This window comes from Chionomys nivalis, chromosome 12, assembly GCF_950005125.1.
Source record: "Chionomys nivalis chromosome 12, mChiNiv1.1, whole genome shotgun sequence".
Taxonomy (NCBI): Eukaryota; Metazoa; Chordata; class Mammalia; order Rodentia; family Cricetidae; genus Chionomys; species Chionomys nivalis.
Window position 1 is genome coordinate 54961539 of NC_080097.1, and position 15585 is coordinate 54977123.

The 15585-nt window shown below is 41.4% G+C and overlaps 1 protein-coding gene and 1 pseudogene across 1 annotated transcript in view; one reads left to right on the forward strand and one right to left on the reverse strand.

The window, feature by feature from the left end:
• Positions 1-15585, forward strand: part of Micu2 (mitochondrial calcium uptake 2) — a 92030-nt gene that overhangs the window by 45014 nt on the left and 31431 nt on the right. The window contains exons 3-6 of the mRNA XM_057786190.1: positions 826-857; positions 958-1033; positions 12233-12280; positions 13879-13961. Of these exons, the coding sequence (XP_057642173.1) occupies positions 826-857; positions 958-1033; positions 12233-12280; positions 13879-13961 (239 nt within the window). The remainder of the gene's footprint in view (positions 1-825; positions 858-957; positions 1034-12232; positions 12281-13878; positions 13962-15585) is intronic.
• Positions 2539-3587, reverse strand: LOC130885194 (profilin-2-like; annotated as a pseudogene).

Below are 15585 nucleotides of genomic sequence, written 5' to 3' on the forward strand. Positions count from 1 at the left end.
TTCATCAATAGGTTTGAGACAGACAACATTTATTATTTCAATGAATTTGGAGAGCCCATGTAAGGAGCCAGATATAGCCAGTGGCGTACATCTGTAATCCCAGCACTTCTACAGTGAGATTGGAGGTGGAGACTGGAGAGCCACCCAGAAGAAACCTACAGGCCAGCTAGGCTAGAGTGCACACCATAGCAAAAACATGTAAGACCTGCCTCCTAAGCAAGGTGATGGGAAGGGGCTCTTGAAAGTTGTCCTCCGATCACCCTGCATGTACTGTGACATGCACACACCAACACTCACAAAATAATAAAATAATAATAGTAGTAAAGTTTTTAAGAAGTCTGAAAACCTGGAAGAGCTTCAGGTCTCTATTGTCTAATAAGACCTTGTGAAGAGCGACTGGGACAGTCTTGGTTGCCCCTCAAACTGGGCTGGACAGTGGTATACTTAAGAGATCTCTCTAGGATTGGAACAGGGCAGCTTTCCAAAACTACCCTATTGATGTCTTTGAATCAGTGAAACCAAAACACTGACTTTAAAGAGCAAAGGACTCATGTGGTACAGGTCAGTTCACAGTGCCCTCGGAACAAAGACCGAGATTCACGTGTGGAAGACGGAGAATGGGCCTTGCAGAAAACTGCAGTATCATTGTGTTCAGATTCGGAATTCTTTGACTCCTGATTTTACATTTGAGATACTGACTAAAGTCGCCAGCTTTATTTCTTACCTAGACTGAGTTGTTCATTTTAGAAATGATTTTCTTCCTTAATGCAGTCTGAGTTTGGAGAAGAAGTGTAAATGCTAAGTCATGGTTCTTCTCTGTTGTAGGTAAAACACTAGTCAAGAAGCTGACGAGGAAGGTAAGAAGTACTGGGGCTTTGTGTGTTTGTTTGGGGTGACCTGGAAAATGAACTTGTATACCTTAAATTGAAAGATTTTCATTTGTGTGTCTGTCCTAAGGATATCGAGGATGTACTATCAGGAATCAAAATAGCACGCAGTGGATCAACTTTTTTTAGAGACCTGGGTGATAAAGGTAATTTTCAATCATTGTTAAATTTCTATGTATATATTTAACTAAGTAGTGTTAGATAATGAAACTGGGATATTTGTGCCGTGTGATTTTTTTGGTTGAAATAAATTTATTTAATCTGTCTATAAACAAGGTGTTTAATAGTTATGGCATTTTTAAATACATATTAAATCAGATGAGTTAGACTGTATACCAGATGTAACAAAGTGCAGGGAAAGAAATGGACAAATCAGCAGCAAAATTTGTTTTTAAATCGGTACATTATCCACAATGCCCAAACAATAGAAGCAAATACTAGAATGTCCCTAAAGTAGTGCCATTAGAAAGATAACCCATCTCACAATAGCAACAGTTCATTTTAACAATAGTATGGCACAGAATACATATGAAAAAAATACATCACAAGCCGGGCGGTGGTGGCGCACGCCTTTAATCCCAGCACTCGGGAGGCAGAGGCAGGTGGATCTCTGTGAGTTCGAGGCCAGCCTGGTCTACAAGAGCTAGTTCCAGGACAGGAACCAAAAGTGACGGAGAAACCCTGTCTCGAAAAAATTCAAAAAAAAAAAAAAATCACAAGACAGCCAAGTCCACAATAATGTAACTTCGTATAAAAACCTAAGCTGCAAATAAAAATTGGTCCTATGAAAAATAAACTGGACACACTCCAGATGGTTATGTTGGGAACCTAATATCCATAATGGCAGCCTTTTACAATTTTACTCAAGAAGAGAGCTGGCGTGCAAAGACAAGAAGTCAGAGCTACTGCAATGACAGAATGTCCCTGGGAATTTGATTGGTGTGGTTATTGTAGCAAGGTCATGGGAGGAAGTGCCTGCTCTCGACAGTTGCACTCTTCATATCCGATAGACACTACAAAGAGTCTATCTCAAGTGCAATCATAGTATTAAAAGCAAATCACCGCAGTTCTTGATAGCTCGTCAACAAAGGAGGTATTAATTAAGTTAAATAAACCAGGCACTACACAAGAGAATGGAAAAACCAAATACCTCATGTTTGAAGGGAAGGATGAGGAAAGAGTGAAATAAAGATGCATGCACTTTTTCCTCCCAACCGTGTGCTACAAAAGGAAAACTAAATGAGCCAAGTAAATGCTCAAAGTGCTGAAAAGACATTGATCAAATTAGAGATTGTACAACCAGCACCTTGCTTAATATTAACTTATTTTAGTAATCAGTATCCCATTAATTAGTTCCTAAGACAAAGTGATGCCCAATTCAGCATGCCCCTTCCCCCAATTTCAAGATTTCATGCAAATCATTATTGTGCTGCAGTTATAATGCCAGATAAAGGTTGGTTACACACAGTGGTTAACATATAAATGACCATATAAAGGTTGGTTACACACAGTGGTTAACATACAAATGACCATTTGGGAATCATGACATTAGGAAATAGAGAAAGAAAAGCTAGCTACCATCTACAGTCTGGTAGCACTGTGATCGTAATTGGGGTGGTTATGAAGACATTAGGTAGATAGAAGAGGCTGCTTACACATCAGACCTCCTCAGGTATAAAGCGAGTTCATACTCTTTCTTGTTAAGTGTGCCTCCATGGACACCTTCCTTTCCCATGACTATAACCAGTGCTCTACCAGCTCTGCCAACAGCAACATTGTATGTTGGATCCTCACCTTGACTCTTTGTCTGGATATCCATTGTGCAGTCACCATCAATGTATAGGCCATCTGTGATCATTGAACACTTCTTTGCACCAAGAGTCAAACCGTTGATAAAAAGAAACCTTCCCGGCCTTTCCCTACAATCATATCTATTTCTACTGCCATGGCTGCCCAGACGTATTTGGCGTCGCAGTAGCCGACAATGGCGGCCTCGTGAAAGCAGCCATTGCCCATCAGGTTATCCATGTAGCTCTGCCAGCCACTGCAGCGGGGACGGCAGGAGCAGAAAGTGCCATGTGATTTAACTGGTGTTTCATGGTATAATAAATGGTTGAGAAATAACTTTCTCAAGTTTTTTTAAGCAATAAAAGATAAATTTTTTAACATCAGTGATTAAGCCCTAGAGGATTGAGGGAAAGTGGAGAGAAAGGAGATGAGGCCTGTGTGGAAATTAAGGAGTCTTGTACAGAGAAATAAAAAAGCCAGGCAAAATGAACAGGAAAACCACGAGAATGCTTCCAGGGGCTGAGAGAACATGGTAAAGAGAAGAGGTAGGCCAGGCATGCAGATGCACACTGAAGTCCTAGCCTTTGGAAGGCTATATCCTGATGCCAGAGTTTGTCGAAAGGTTTTCCTGCACTGACTGAAATGATGTAACTTCAGTCCTTGAGTCTGCATCACATCTCTTGATTTACATACATTGAACATCCTGGATAACACCAACATGGCCATGATGTTTATTCTCCTTATTGCATTCTTAAATTTAATTTGCAAATTATTGTGGCTTTTTGTGTCTGTTTACCAGGAAAATCAGCCTTCAGTCTTCTGTTGCTGCTGTGCACTTCTATGGTTTTGATATCAGGGTTAATACCAGCTTCTCACAATTAGTGTTGCAGTTTTCCTATCTTTCTGCTTCATGGAGTAGTTTGAAGAGTGTTAGTGTTACCTATTCCTGGGTGTGACTGGTAGAATGACGGAAAGAATCTGGTCTTGGTGTGCTATTGTGAGACACTTACTGCCTCTATCTCATTGCTTGTTATATATCTGTCTAAATTAATTATATCCTCTTGATTTAACTTTGGGAGCGTACCTGTGTCTATGAATTCGTATCTTCTAGTGTTTTTGGAATGTAGATTTTTTTTCAAGGTAGTCCTTCAAATGATCCTTTGGATTTTTTGGTATCTGTTGTAATGTGCTGGTTTCATGCTTAATTTGATTGACCATATCCTCCCTCTCTTTTAATTTTTTTGAGCAATAGTTTTTCTATCTTGTTTATTTTCTAAAAACCTACTTTGTTTCATTAAGTCTTTGTATTGTTCTTTTAGTGTCCAACTCATTTCTATCCTATTTCTTATTATCTACTGCTTTGGGGTTTGTCTTGTTCTTCTAACACTTTTATTTTTAAAAAAATATTTATTTATTATGTATACAATATTCTGTCTTTATGCCTGAAGAGGGCGCCAGACCTCTTTACAGATGGTTGTGAGCCACCATGTGGTTGCTGGGAATTGAACTCAGGACCTTTGGAAGAGCAGGCAATGCTCTTAACCACTGAGCCATCTCTCCAGCCCCTTTCTAACACTTTTAGATACACCTTTAAGTTGCTCAAATATAAGATCACTGTTTTTCAGTGAAGTTGCACATGGAGATCTGAAGGTAACCTCTAGTGCCCTCAAGAATACTGTCTACCGCTGTGAGACAGGATTTCTCATTGGCCTGAAGCTCACCAATTAGTCTAGACAGACAGCCAACCCAGGAGGCCTCTTGTTACCACCTCCTCAGCTGTGTTTACAGCATTGTTGGGGGTGGAGAGGGAGGGTGGCATTTGTTCGTTCCTGGATGCCCAGACCTGGAACAGTCACACAGAAACTGCTTGGCCAATTAGCTCAGGCTTCTTATTAACTAACTCTTACATCTTAAATTAACCTATAATTCTTGTATTTGGTAGCCACGTGGCTTGGTACCTTTTATTATTGAGGCATTTTCATCTTGCTTCCCCTGCATCTGGGCAACAACTGCAGACTGAGCCTTTCCTCTTAGAATTCTTCTATTCTGTTCACTCCACCTATACTTCCTGCCTGGCTACTGACCAATCAGTGTTTTATTAAACCAATACAAGTGACAAATCTTGGGTTTTTATGTGGTTGCTGGTGATCGAACCCAGGTCCTCATACTTGCAAAGGAGAGGCGTTATTGACTTGAGCCATTCCCAGCCCCACTGTGGTTTCCTAACATAGCAGTCATAGTTAGAAACTCTACAGATGTCTTACCTGTACCCCAAAGGTTCTGATAGGATGTGCTTCCACTTTTAAGGAAGTCGTCATTTTCTTCCCTGGTTTCTTCAGTGACCCAGTGTCGCGGCCCCCCTCGTCCAGCAAGGAAGACGCGCAACACCGGAGCTCTTCTCACTGCAGTTTTATTCAGGACCTTTTGACAATTGTAAAATCTCTCTCTCTCTCTCTCTCTCTCTCTCTCTCTCTCTCTCCCTCCCTCCCTCCCTCTCTCTCTCTTTTCCTCTCTCCTCTCCCAGCCCTTAAATAGGCCTGGGCTACCAATCCTGGATTGCCAGGTGGACACTGCTCATAGGTCCACGCATATGCAAGCAGCTGACAATCATTGCATGATAATAGCATAAGTCAGGCCTAGTTGATATTAGTTATCACAGAGAGCACTCGCTTTCGGGATCGCGGAGGGCGGGAGCCAGCACCATCAGGTGCGACTCCACGCAGCTCTCTACATTGCCATCAGGTGTGGCTTCACGCAGCTCTCTACAACCCAGTGATTTGTTACCTAAGAGTACATTGTACGGTGTAGAAATACTTGTATAATTTCAATAGGTTCTTCTGCTGTTGATTTCTACTCTTATTGAACTTTGATCTGAAGAGATACAATGAATTCTTTCACTTCTTTCATATTTGTTCAGACTTGCTTTATGGCCTCTGATGTGACCTACTTTAGAGAAGTACTTAGAAGAATGTTGGCTTGAGTACTGTGTAACTGTCTTATTTGACCTATAATGCTTGGAATTCAATAAAGAATCTTTGTAGTTAATTTGTTCTTGTAGATAACCAGGGTTCAGTTCCCAGCACCCATCCATAGCTCCAGTTCCCGGGGATCCAGTGCCCTTTGCTGACTTCTGAGGGCCTCAGGAATGCAAGTTGTACACATACATTCATACACATAAATACACATAGACAAAACACTCATGCATATAAAATTTTTTTAAATACTGGGAAAAGACAAAATAGTAATAAAAAGAATAACATAAAGGGAAGGAAATGGCAATAACAAAAGATAAAGTGTCAGAGAGGCTCTTTCTGGGTACTGTAGGACTGGAGTCTGCAGTGGGTGTGCCAGGGCACTGTCATGTCTTCTTGTAGACTTGTGTCTTGCTATGATTCTTACTGGTATGAGCCTGATCTAGACAAGGGTTAGAAGTCAGCCAGGGCAGTCTTCACATGGGTAGCTTCCTTTGGGTATAGGGGCCCTCTGCTGGCCACAGTTAGCTTTGCAGAGGTTTTCCCATCCTGAAACTTAGTTGTTATCCTGAAGAGCCTCATACTAGAGGGCACCTCCCAAGTGTGTTGAGCATAAGGGAAGAAAACATGGCCTGAGATCTTTACAGACAAACTTGTCTCCTTCACGTTCAAACCCACTACATATTGAACACCCTGCTGGAGGGCTACAGCTGTGGACAGGTAGAGCTTCAGAATTGGTAGTCTTTACAACAGAATCCTTGAGGTTGACCTACCCACTGACCTCAAGCTTAGGGCTGTCAGACTCCAGGGTTATTCTCAGTTAATGAGATCTGCCCCTAACCACCAGGAGCAGGACTTCCTCCTTTATTCTTCACTGGCCAGCCCCAGCCTACAGCCACAGAGTCCTTGATTTGTAATTATCCTTGTGCTCAGACCCCAAGGTTCCTGGTCAAGACTGTGGTGAGGAGTGACACCATGGAACTGCTCGCCACTGTGGAACACGCTTTCTCACCGGAACCTGAACTGGATTGAGGTTTCTGAGAACTGTGGGCTTGTCCTGTGAGCAGTATTGCCAGTCCCTTCACCTTGAGCACCAGCATTTCCTTCTGGAAGGGCTCCTGCTCCCCACCCCGTGCCCTGGGGCTAGACTGCTGGAGCTTGTGGCTGTGTCCCTGTGGTTTCTCCAAGCTGTCCTCTTACTCCCTTGTGGTTTCTAGTGCTGGTCTCCTCTCCCTCTGGAATCCAGTCTGCTCTATTTGGTCCTGGCTCTTCTCTACCGTTCACATAAACCAGCTGCTAGCCCACCATTTTTGTCCTGAGTACTTGATGCTTAGAGTGATATAGGTCAGTGAGGGGTGTGATATGAAGCCATTTTTGAGAAATGGTTGTCATTGTGAGAAAATTAAATGAAACCTAGTTGAGAGGCCTGGGCATGAGCAGAAGAGTTAGGAGGAGGAAGCTGGTAGGGGGGGAGACAAATAGTTGAGAGCATGTTAGTTATGATGAAGAGATGTGAGCATATTTCTTACTGGTGAGAGAAAAGGGGCAGAGTTTAAACACAGCAAATCCTAAAAAGTAGGAGAAGAGGGATTGTTTAAAAGCCAGAGGGAAAGGCCATCTTGCCACTGGCTGCTGGCTTTTCTGTTGTGCCAGGAGGGAAGAGATAGATGGTATCCATCTATATACTGTGTAGGCAGCAGGGCCTGAGGAGCAGCCCGGACAAAGCAGAATAGTGGAGAAAGGAGTAGGGAGGGGCTTCCATGATAAGAAAATGGATTGAACTGATCGAGAAGCAAAATAACTGTGAGGAGCTTCAAGCAGAGATGTGGTTCGTGAAGAATGGAGCTGCTGACCAGCTGTGTGCTCACCCTGCATTCACGTGGAGCAGCAGAGTGCTGCAGTTAAGTTAGGGTTATGCTGGGCAAATAGAGGATAGTCCTGGAGGAAGCCATAAAGAATACTGACTACTAAAGAAGTTTGACAAATTGTACATGGACCCTAAACAGGATAGTAATAAAGGAAGTCAAGTAGGAAGGGAGAGGAAGAGAAGAAAGTTTAAAAGTCAAGAGAAAGCTGCCAATGATGTTAGAAAGCATACATGATGGGGAAAGAGTGGGTGGTTTGAAAAATAAACATTTAGGAATCTTCAAAATAGCTCTAGGGGTATGGTTCAGTGGTAGAGCTCCTGGCTGATGTGTGAGGCACTGTGTTTGATCCCCAGGTCCACAAAACAAATACATGTATACACATTACTATACTCTGGTAAATATTAATCAGTAGCTGCTTGTGTCAAGTTCTGTTCATCCCTCAGTATGTCAGTGTATAGTGGGCAGCACAGAATTCCATTACGGTGCTAATATTGAATTACCCAGTGATCTTTCCACTCTAGTATCCCTATTGCAGCAGTTCTCAACCTGCGGGTTGTGCAAAGGTCGCATATCAGATATTTACATTATGATTCATAAATAGAAAAATTACAGTTAGGAAGTAGAAACAAAACAACTTTATGGTTGGGGTCACCACAGCATGAGGAACTGTAGTAAAGGCACAGCATTAGGAAGGTTGAGAACCTCTTCCCTATTGGATCCCTCCCAATCATAGCACCAGAATAAACCGATGTGCTTTAGAGGTAACAGTCTCCTACGATTTTCATATTGGGAGTTTGTAGGAATGTGTGCGCTCTGAGTCAGCAGACTCGGCTTTCTTGTACTTGTGACCAGAAGGATGCAGGGAAAGATCAATTCTGGCACTCACGCTATCTTCATTTTCTTTATCTCCGCAGGGATTCCAGAGTCAGGTGCCTCAACTAATAACAAAGTCTAGTCATTACAGACAGAAAACAATTGAGGAAGAATTTAGTAGGGATTTTCTTTGCTTGTTTTTATTTTCTGTTGAAATCTGTATTTCTGAGAAAGAAGGAAAGATTCACCTGTACTTCACTGACAATGTTAATAAAACTGTGTAAAGAACAATTTAAGATATTCCATTTCACACCATATAGGATCTATCAGAATTTATAACATAGCCAACAAAAGGTAGAATGTTCTTGAGATAAAATTTACTATGCTTTGGAAAGAAAAGTAAAGTATAAGTTATGCTCATTCTGAATTTTTAAACTGAGCTAGATTGTCAATATCACACTTGCCTCAAGGATGTTCTGACTATAAATTACAAGACACATTGTTGTAAGATATAAATATATCCCCATGGAAGAGTGATAGCCCAGGCTCTGGGAAATACAGTTCTCAGAATGCCGTTACTGAACATACTGTGTTTGCGTGTGGTTCCAGCTTGAAAATATTTCTGGAAGTGTAGGGACTGTTCACTCATTACTCCTAGTGGCCCCTAAAGATCCTTTATCAAACTTTAAAGGTAAGTGTTTATGAATTGCTCTCTCTATATATTCCTCTGTTTCTGTCTGTTTTTTTGTTTTGTTTTGTTTTTTGAGACAGAGTTTCTCTGTGTAAGTCTTGTAACTCACCTTGTAGACCAGGCTGGCCTCGAATTCACTGAGATCCTCTTGCTTCTACTTCCCGGGTGCTGGGATTAAAGGTAATTGCCACCACTACCCAGCCTTTAGGTAAATTTTTAAAAACATTTCCCTGTTTGTGCTGGGCATAGCTTAGTGATTGAGAACACTGACTACTCTTCCAGAGGACTCAAGTCCGATTGTCAGCACCATATGGCGGCTCACAACTGTCTGAACTCATCCTTATGGTGCGCAGACATATGCAGGCAGAACACCAATACACATAAGAATAGATAGATAGATAGATAGATAGATAGATAGATAGATACATACATACATACATACATACATACATACATACATACATAATTGTCTCTGTGTATCGTGCAGCTTTGAAACTGCCACTTAGCAGCATTCAGTTTCCCATCAAAGTAACAGGCGCTCATCTGCTTTCCAGAGGGTGCCCTTAGATGTGGGTCTCCCTAGAAGCGCTTTCTGAGGCCGCTAGGAGGCGCTGCAGGGCTCTCTGTTGTCTGTACTGCGTCTGGAACACAAGCCACTGTTCTTACACTTCTTGTCTGTGTTTACTTAAGTCAGTGTTTCAGAGAAAGATGATGGAATTTTCTTTTTCAAAAATTGTCTATGCTTAAAGGACATTTACCTGTGTTTAAAGACAAGAAAAGTCTCCTTTGGCACCAAGCCCAGGACAGTCTAGAGGTTGCTCCCCCCCACCCCCTCTCTATTCCTTTGAAATATAGAAAAACACTATTTTCCCCTTTTTTTAAGGCCACCAAGGGATGGAATGCTTTGATCCTCAGACTAACATTAGAGCACTTCTTCCAGGAGCAAGATGTGACAAACACATAGAATTTGTTCTCCTTCATGTAAACAGGAGCAAGACATGACAAACACATAGAATTTGTTCTCCTTCATGTAAACAGGAGCAAGACATGACAAACACATAGAATTTGTTCTCCCTTCATGTAACGGTGAATAGTCTTCAGAACGAGGTACCCATAGACGGACTACATGTCCTCACTCTGAGAAAACACAACTACTTCAAAATCAAGGAAATAGCTGAGTGAGGAGAGCTGGTGAGGACAGGAAATCAGCACCCAGCCTTTGAATATTTTTACCTGGGAGGCTTTGAAGTGATATGATACATAAGATTTGTTTCAAAATAATCTACTGAGAGGTAGAGATTCAAAGACAAAATAAGACTCACAAGTTGATAATTATTAGGCCTGAGTTTTGTTATATTATTATCTAATATAATAATCTATAACTAAGTATCAGTGATTTTAGGTATAATATATGATAATATATAACTAAGAGTCTGTGTGATTTTATCTGTTGTTGAGTTCTTCATGATAAAGTGTGTTCCGTTGTAAGTTGTGCATTTTGCTAGTATACCAAGCTTCTGGCCAAGAGACAAATTGTTAACTCCTCCAACAGCCATTCTTCTTAAAGTCAGACTTCTGCGTTTACTGATGCTCCTCATTGCATCAGCCTAAAACCCATCGCTACTCTAACACGAAAGTTTATTTAGTGACCAGATACGGAGCTAGCCCTAAAGCTGCCTGGATTTGGAGCTCAGACCAGTACCCATTTTTCAAGCCTTCCAGTTAACTATGGGCTCTCAGGCTCTGGACGCTGTCTTGTCTTTGCCCACGTCCTCATAGTCCTAATTATAACTCTCACATCATCGAGTGCACACAAAAGAAGTCAGTGATCCGGAATTCTCGGTAGAAATCATGCAGAACCGCTCATAGTGGCCTAGCTTCAGTCATGAATTGCCCTGAACCAGTCCCTAGAGCAGCCTGTTCACCAGCTTGGGCCCCAAGCCACTTGCCATCTTGGCTGGCCACTGTTTTGTCAGCTTGACACAAGGTAGTGTCATTCAGGAAGAGGTGATCTTTATTGAGAAAATGCCTCTCTAGACAAGTCTGTAGGGTGCTTTCTTTATTGGTGGTTGATATGGGAAGACCCACATCACTGTAAGTGGTGTAAGAAAACAGGCTGAGCAAACCATTGGGAGCAAACCAGCAAGCAGCACTTGTTCATGGCTTCTACTTCGGTTCCTGCCTCCAGGTTCCGGTCTCTACTTCCTACCCTGACTTTCTTGTATGTGGACTGTTTTATAGAACTATAAACAGAAGTAAGCCCTTTCCTCCCCAGGTTGCTTTTGGTCATGGTGTTTTATCACAGCAACAGAAACCTAACTCAGATACAATGCCTCCTTCAGTATCATGGAAATGGAAGGAAAAGCAAGGCGTCCCACCCAGCCTGCATATTTAAGAATGAAAAAGAATGGTTTCTCAAAGGGAAATGAAGTTACTACAACAAAGATTGGATTGTTAACATTTTAAGTTATACAGTTTGACTTTCTCTATAACCAAAGTTGAGCTACTATAGTTGTAAATTTCCATCAATCAAGTAAGGTATTACAAATAGGAAAAACTAAGTCTAAGTTACATAACCTACAGGTGAGATGCTAGTGAACTCCTGTTACTTGCTAAACAGCAGCTGTCAGTATTGTTCAGTGAAGCCAAACTCATAAGGAGACTTGCAGGTTTGTGTGACCTCAGTAAGCCAGAGACCCAAGAGCCAGGAGTGGGATTCAGTCTCAGCCCAAAGTCTTGAAAACCAGGAGAGCCAGGAGTAGAAGTACAGGGGTAGAGGATGCAGCGAGATTGCTAGCAGGTAAGGGGAGGGCAGGCCTGAATTCTTTCCTCGGCATCTTGCTGACAGACTAGATGATGCTCACATGTTGAGAGGTCAGTCTCCTCTACTGAGTCTACCAGTCCATAGACTGATTTCAGCTGGAGAACCCTCATAGATACACCCAGGAAAATGGGCAATCCTTGCCCAATCTAACTGACACATAAGATTCGCTATCATGACCTCCTTGCTGGAGGTAAAACTCGATGAAGAATGATGTCTTTCTTTTTTAAAATATGGCTGTATTTCAACTCTTATTATTCAGTGGTTTCCACTATACCAAAGATGTAGAATAAAATGTCAAATTGTACAGAGGTGAAGTTTCAATATTAGTTATTTCCATGGTTCTCATCTAAAATTTATCTCCTGATTTATTTTTATGTTTTCTCTTTCAGGGCTAATTTCATATACCGAGTATCTTTTCTTACTTACAATCCTCACGAGTAAGTATACTGCTTCTCTTTACAACAGTTATTTGGAGTTCTCATTCTTAACAAGCAGGACTTGAAATTTGATGTTTCTGTGTTTATCACTAAAAGCATTGGAAATAGAGCTGGTGAGATGTCTCCATGAGTTAGAGTGTTTACTGTACAAACATGACAACCTGAGTTCAGACCCCAGCATTCAGAGAAAACATGAGAGTCTGCACCTGTAGTTCCAGTACTGGGGAGGGGCTCACTGGCTACCCAGTCTAGAATAGCGGAAAAAGCTCCAGATTCAGTGAGAGCCATAAGGTGGAGAGCGATAACCCAAGCTCCCACCTCAGCCTCTGGCTTCCACGGCTACGTGCACAAGTGGTCTCACACGCACACAGCGCACACACATCTTAATCTCTCCATCTGCAAAATAATGTCAACTTAGAGTGTGCTCTTCTGCCCACACACTATGGCACCCTGTGACTTTGCTTCTGAGACAGAGTATTTGCTGAACAGAAAAACAGGAAAATCGTCGTTAGTGTTTTCTGAGGGAGAAGAAAAATCATAGTGTTATCCAAGAGAAGGAAAAAAGAGAGAAATCATGGTTAGCCTTCCGGGAGGGGGAGGGAGGGGGAGGGAGGGGGAGTTCTCACAATGTGACCCACACTGGCCTGAAACTCTTAAACTCACAGAGGCCCTTCTGCCTCTGCCTCAAGGATTAAAGGCATGAGACACCATGTTTGGCCTCTTAGGAATATTTAAAAAAAAAAAAAAAAAACTGAACAAGATTCTTGCCCTTTAAAGTATTCCAGTAGTGGAAACAGAAAAGATTAAGGAATTCTCATACGTGGATGAGACTAAGCAGACATGACAACTAAATGCAAAATACCTTATATTGATTCTAAAGCAAACACAGCATAAATGAAAATTACAAACTCTGCTGCTCATGGTTCATATGCTGTAGCAATGTTAATATCTTCATCTTGATAAGTGTGTTTTGGAATTGTAAAATGTTAATGCTAGAGGAAACTGGCTGAAGGGTATGCGGGCATACATTTTATAGTTGTCAAGAATGGCAAGATAAAAGGTTTTTAAAAACTAAAACAGAAAAGTAAAAAAGAATAGCAATAATATGAAAATAGCAGGAGTGCCATGAGAATACCAGAAAGCCGAAGGTAAGGTCAAGTTCTCACAGTAACTTGCTGTGCAGGGTGTGGAGCCCAGCCACAGCTCCATGGGCGATGTTGAGAGGCCAGAGCTTCAACATCAAGTACTGTTTGAAAGAGAACTTTCCTAGCTGGGTAGTGGTAGAGCACACTTTAATCCCAGCACTTGAAAGCAGAGGCAGGTGGATCTCTGAGTTCAAGACAAGCCTGGTCTACAGAGTAAGTTCCAGCACAGCCAAGGCTACACAGACAAACCCTGTCTCAAAAAAGAAAGAAAGGAATAAAAAAGAAAGAAAAAGTAATAAGAAAGAAAGAAAATATGAACAAGATCCTTCTTTCCTCTGGCTTTTGCTTATATACTTTTTGGTCATTTATTTCAAATTGGAAGGTTTTTGTAGCTACAAATACTTAGCATTTTGCCAGCAACTAAATAATTGTTCATTGTTCACCTCCTTGCAGAACCTCACACTGGATTCCATGTCGCTTTTAAAATGCTAGATGCAGATGGCAATGAGATGATTGAAAGAAAGGAGTTTGTTAAGGTGAGTATTGGGGTTATCGTTAGCACAACCTGGTGCTTGTGCGGTGATTGACATTTCCTTAAACATCAAAGCAGTGCTCACTGTTTGCATTTGAGGGGTCACACCATTTGCACGTTCAGACCTAGTTCCTAATGGCAGAGAACCCGGGTTCCATTCCCTCTTCTGGCCTCTGCAGGCACCAGACACACACATAGAGCACAAATTTACATGCGGGCAAAGCACTCATATAATAAAATAAAAATAAATTTAAAAACTTCTGAAATACAGTTTTGGGGAAATGACAAGCGCCTAGAGCATAAGATCCTAAGAGAGATGCGCTTCTGGCAGCTGCATCATACAGCTTTAAAGAATACATGTTAAAGATGTGTTTTAAATCACTCTTGTATCAAAAACAAGTAATAGAAAGGTAAGCCAAAAAAATATAAATTAGTGCAAATGTTTTAGGAACTAGGTACAGCTAATATTTGAAAACTGCAAATACAGCTGAGTATTTAATAATATTTTTTTCTGAGGACATAGTTCTAAACCTCAAAACCGTGAATTCCACTCTGTTCTCTAAAAGCTGGTGCTGATATGAAAGAAACATCTCAGAGCAAACCGTTGGTTGTACTCTGTAGTTTATGCAGAGGGGGAGATGCATACAAACTTAGCAGATTGTGAGCATCATTGTCAACCAGTGAGGGTATGCGAATGACAAATTATGTGTGTACATAAATAACTGATTTGTGGCATTTTGGTTGGTTAGTTGGTTGGTTGGGTTTTGGGGGTTTGGGTTTTGGTCGGGTGTTTTTGTTTTCCTAAAACAGGGTATCTCTATGTGGCTCTAGCTGTCCTGAGTACTACTAGTATTACAGGTGTGGGCCACTATGCCCAGATATGGAGGAGTGAAACAAATAGCCGCCTCTTTATTATATATGTGTATTGCTCATAGAAATAAGATGATGCTTGGGTCGAAAAGCAAAACTGCCATCTGCTTTCAAAGTTAAATACATGCTTAGTGTATGACCTGAGAATTTTATTCCTAGATTTACAGCCAAAGAGAAGAGAGTATATAAATGGGTGAGGTGGCTCAACCATGTAATCCCAATATTTGTGAAATTTAGAAGGCTTGCCATGAGTTCTAGGCCAACCAAGACTATAGAGTGAATTCTAAGCCAGCCTGGGCTACAGAGAGAGACCCTGTCTCAAAAACACAGAATAGCTGGCAAGTGAATCTCTATAAGTTGAAGACCAGTCTTGTGTATGTACGAAGTTCCAGGCCACTGAGGCTACATAGTGAGACCCTCACTCAATAAATAAATAAAGATAGAAAACACATGTTCACCCAGGACCTGAATATAAATATGCATAGCAGCTTTACTCAACCCCAGTCTGGGAGCAACCAAAATGTTTGTCAAAAGTGACTAGATGAATAAATGTTATTTATGCAATAGACTTCTACTGCACAACAAAAAGGAACAACGTGTTAAGTAAGCAGCAGGAGGGATGAGTGGAAATGAAGGAAAAAGTATGAAGTGTAGGATTCTGTGTATATACAGTTCTTCATGTCCATACCCAAGGAAAGCAGACCCTTGGTTGTCTGCAGCCAGGAAGGAGTAAAGGGAGAGAGAAGAGGTGCTGAAAT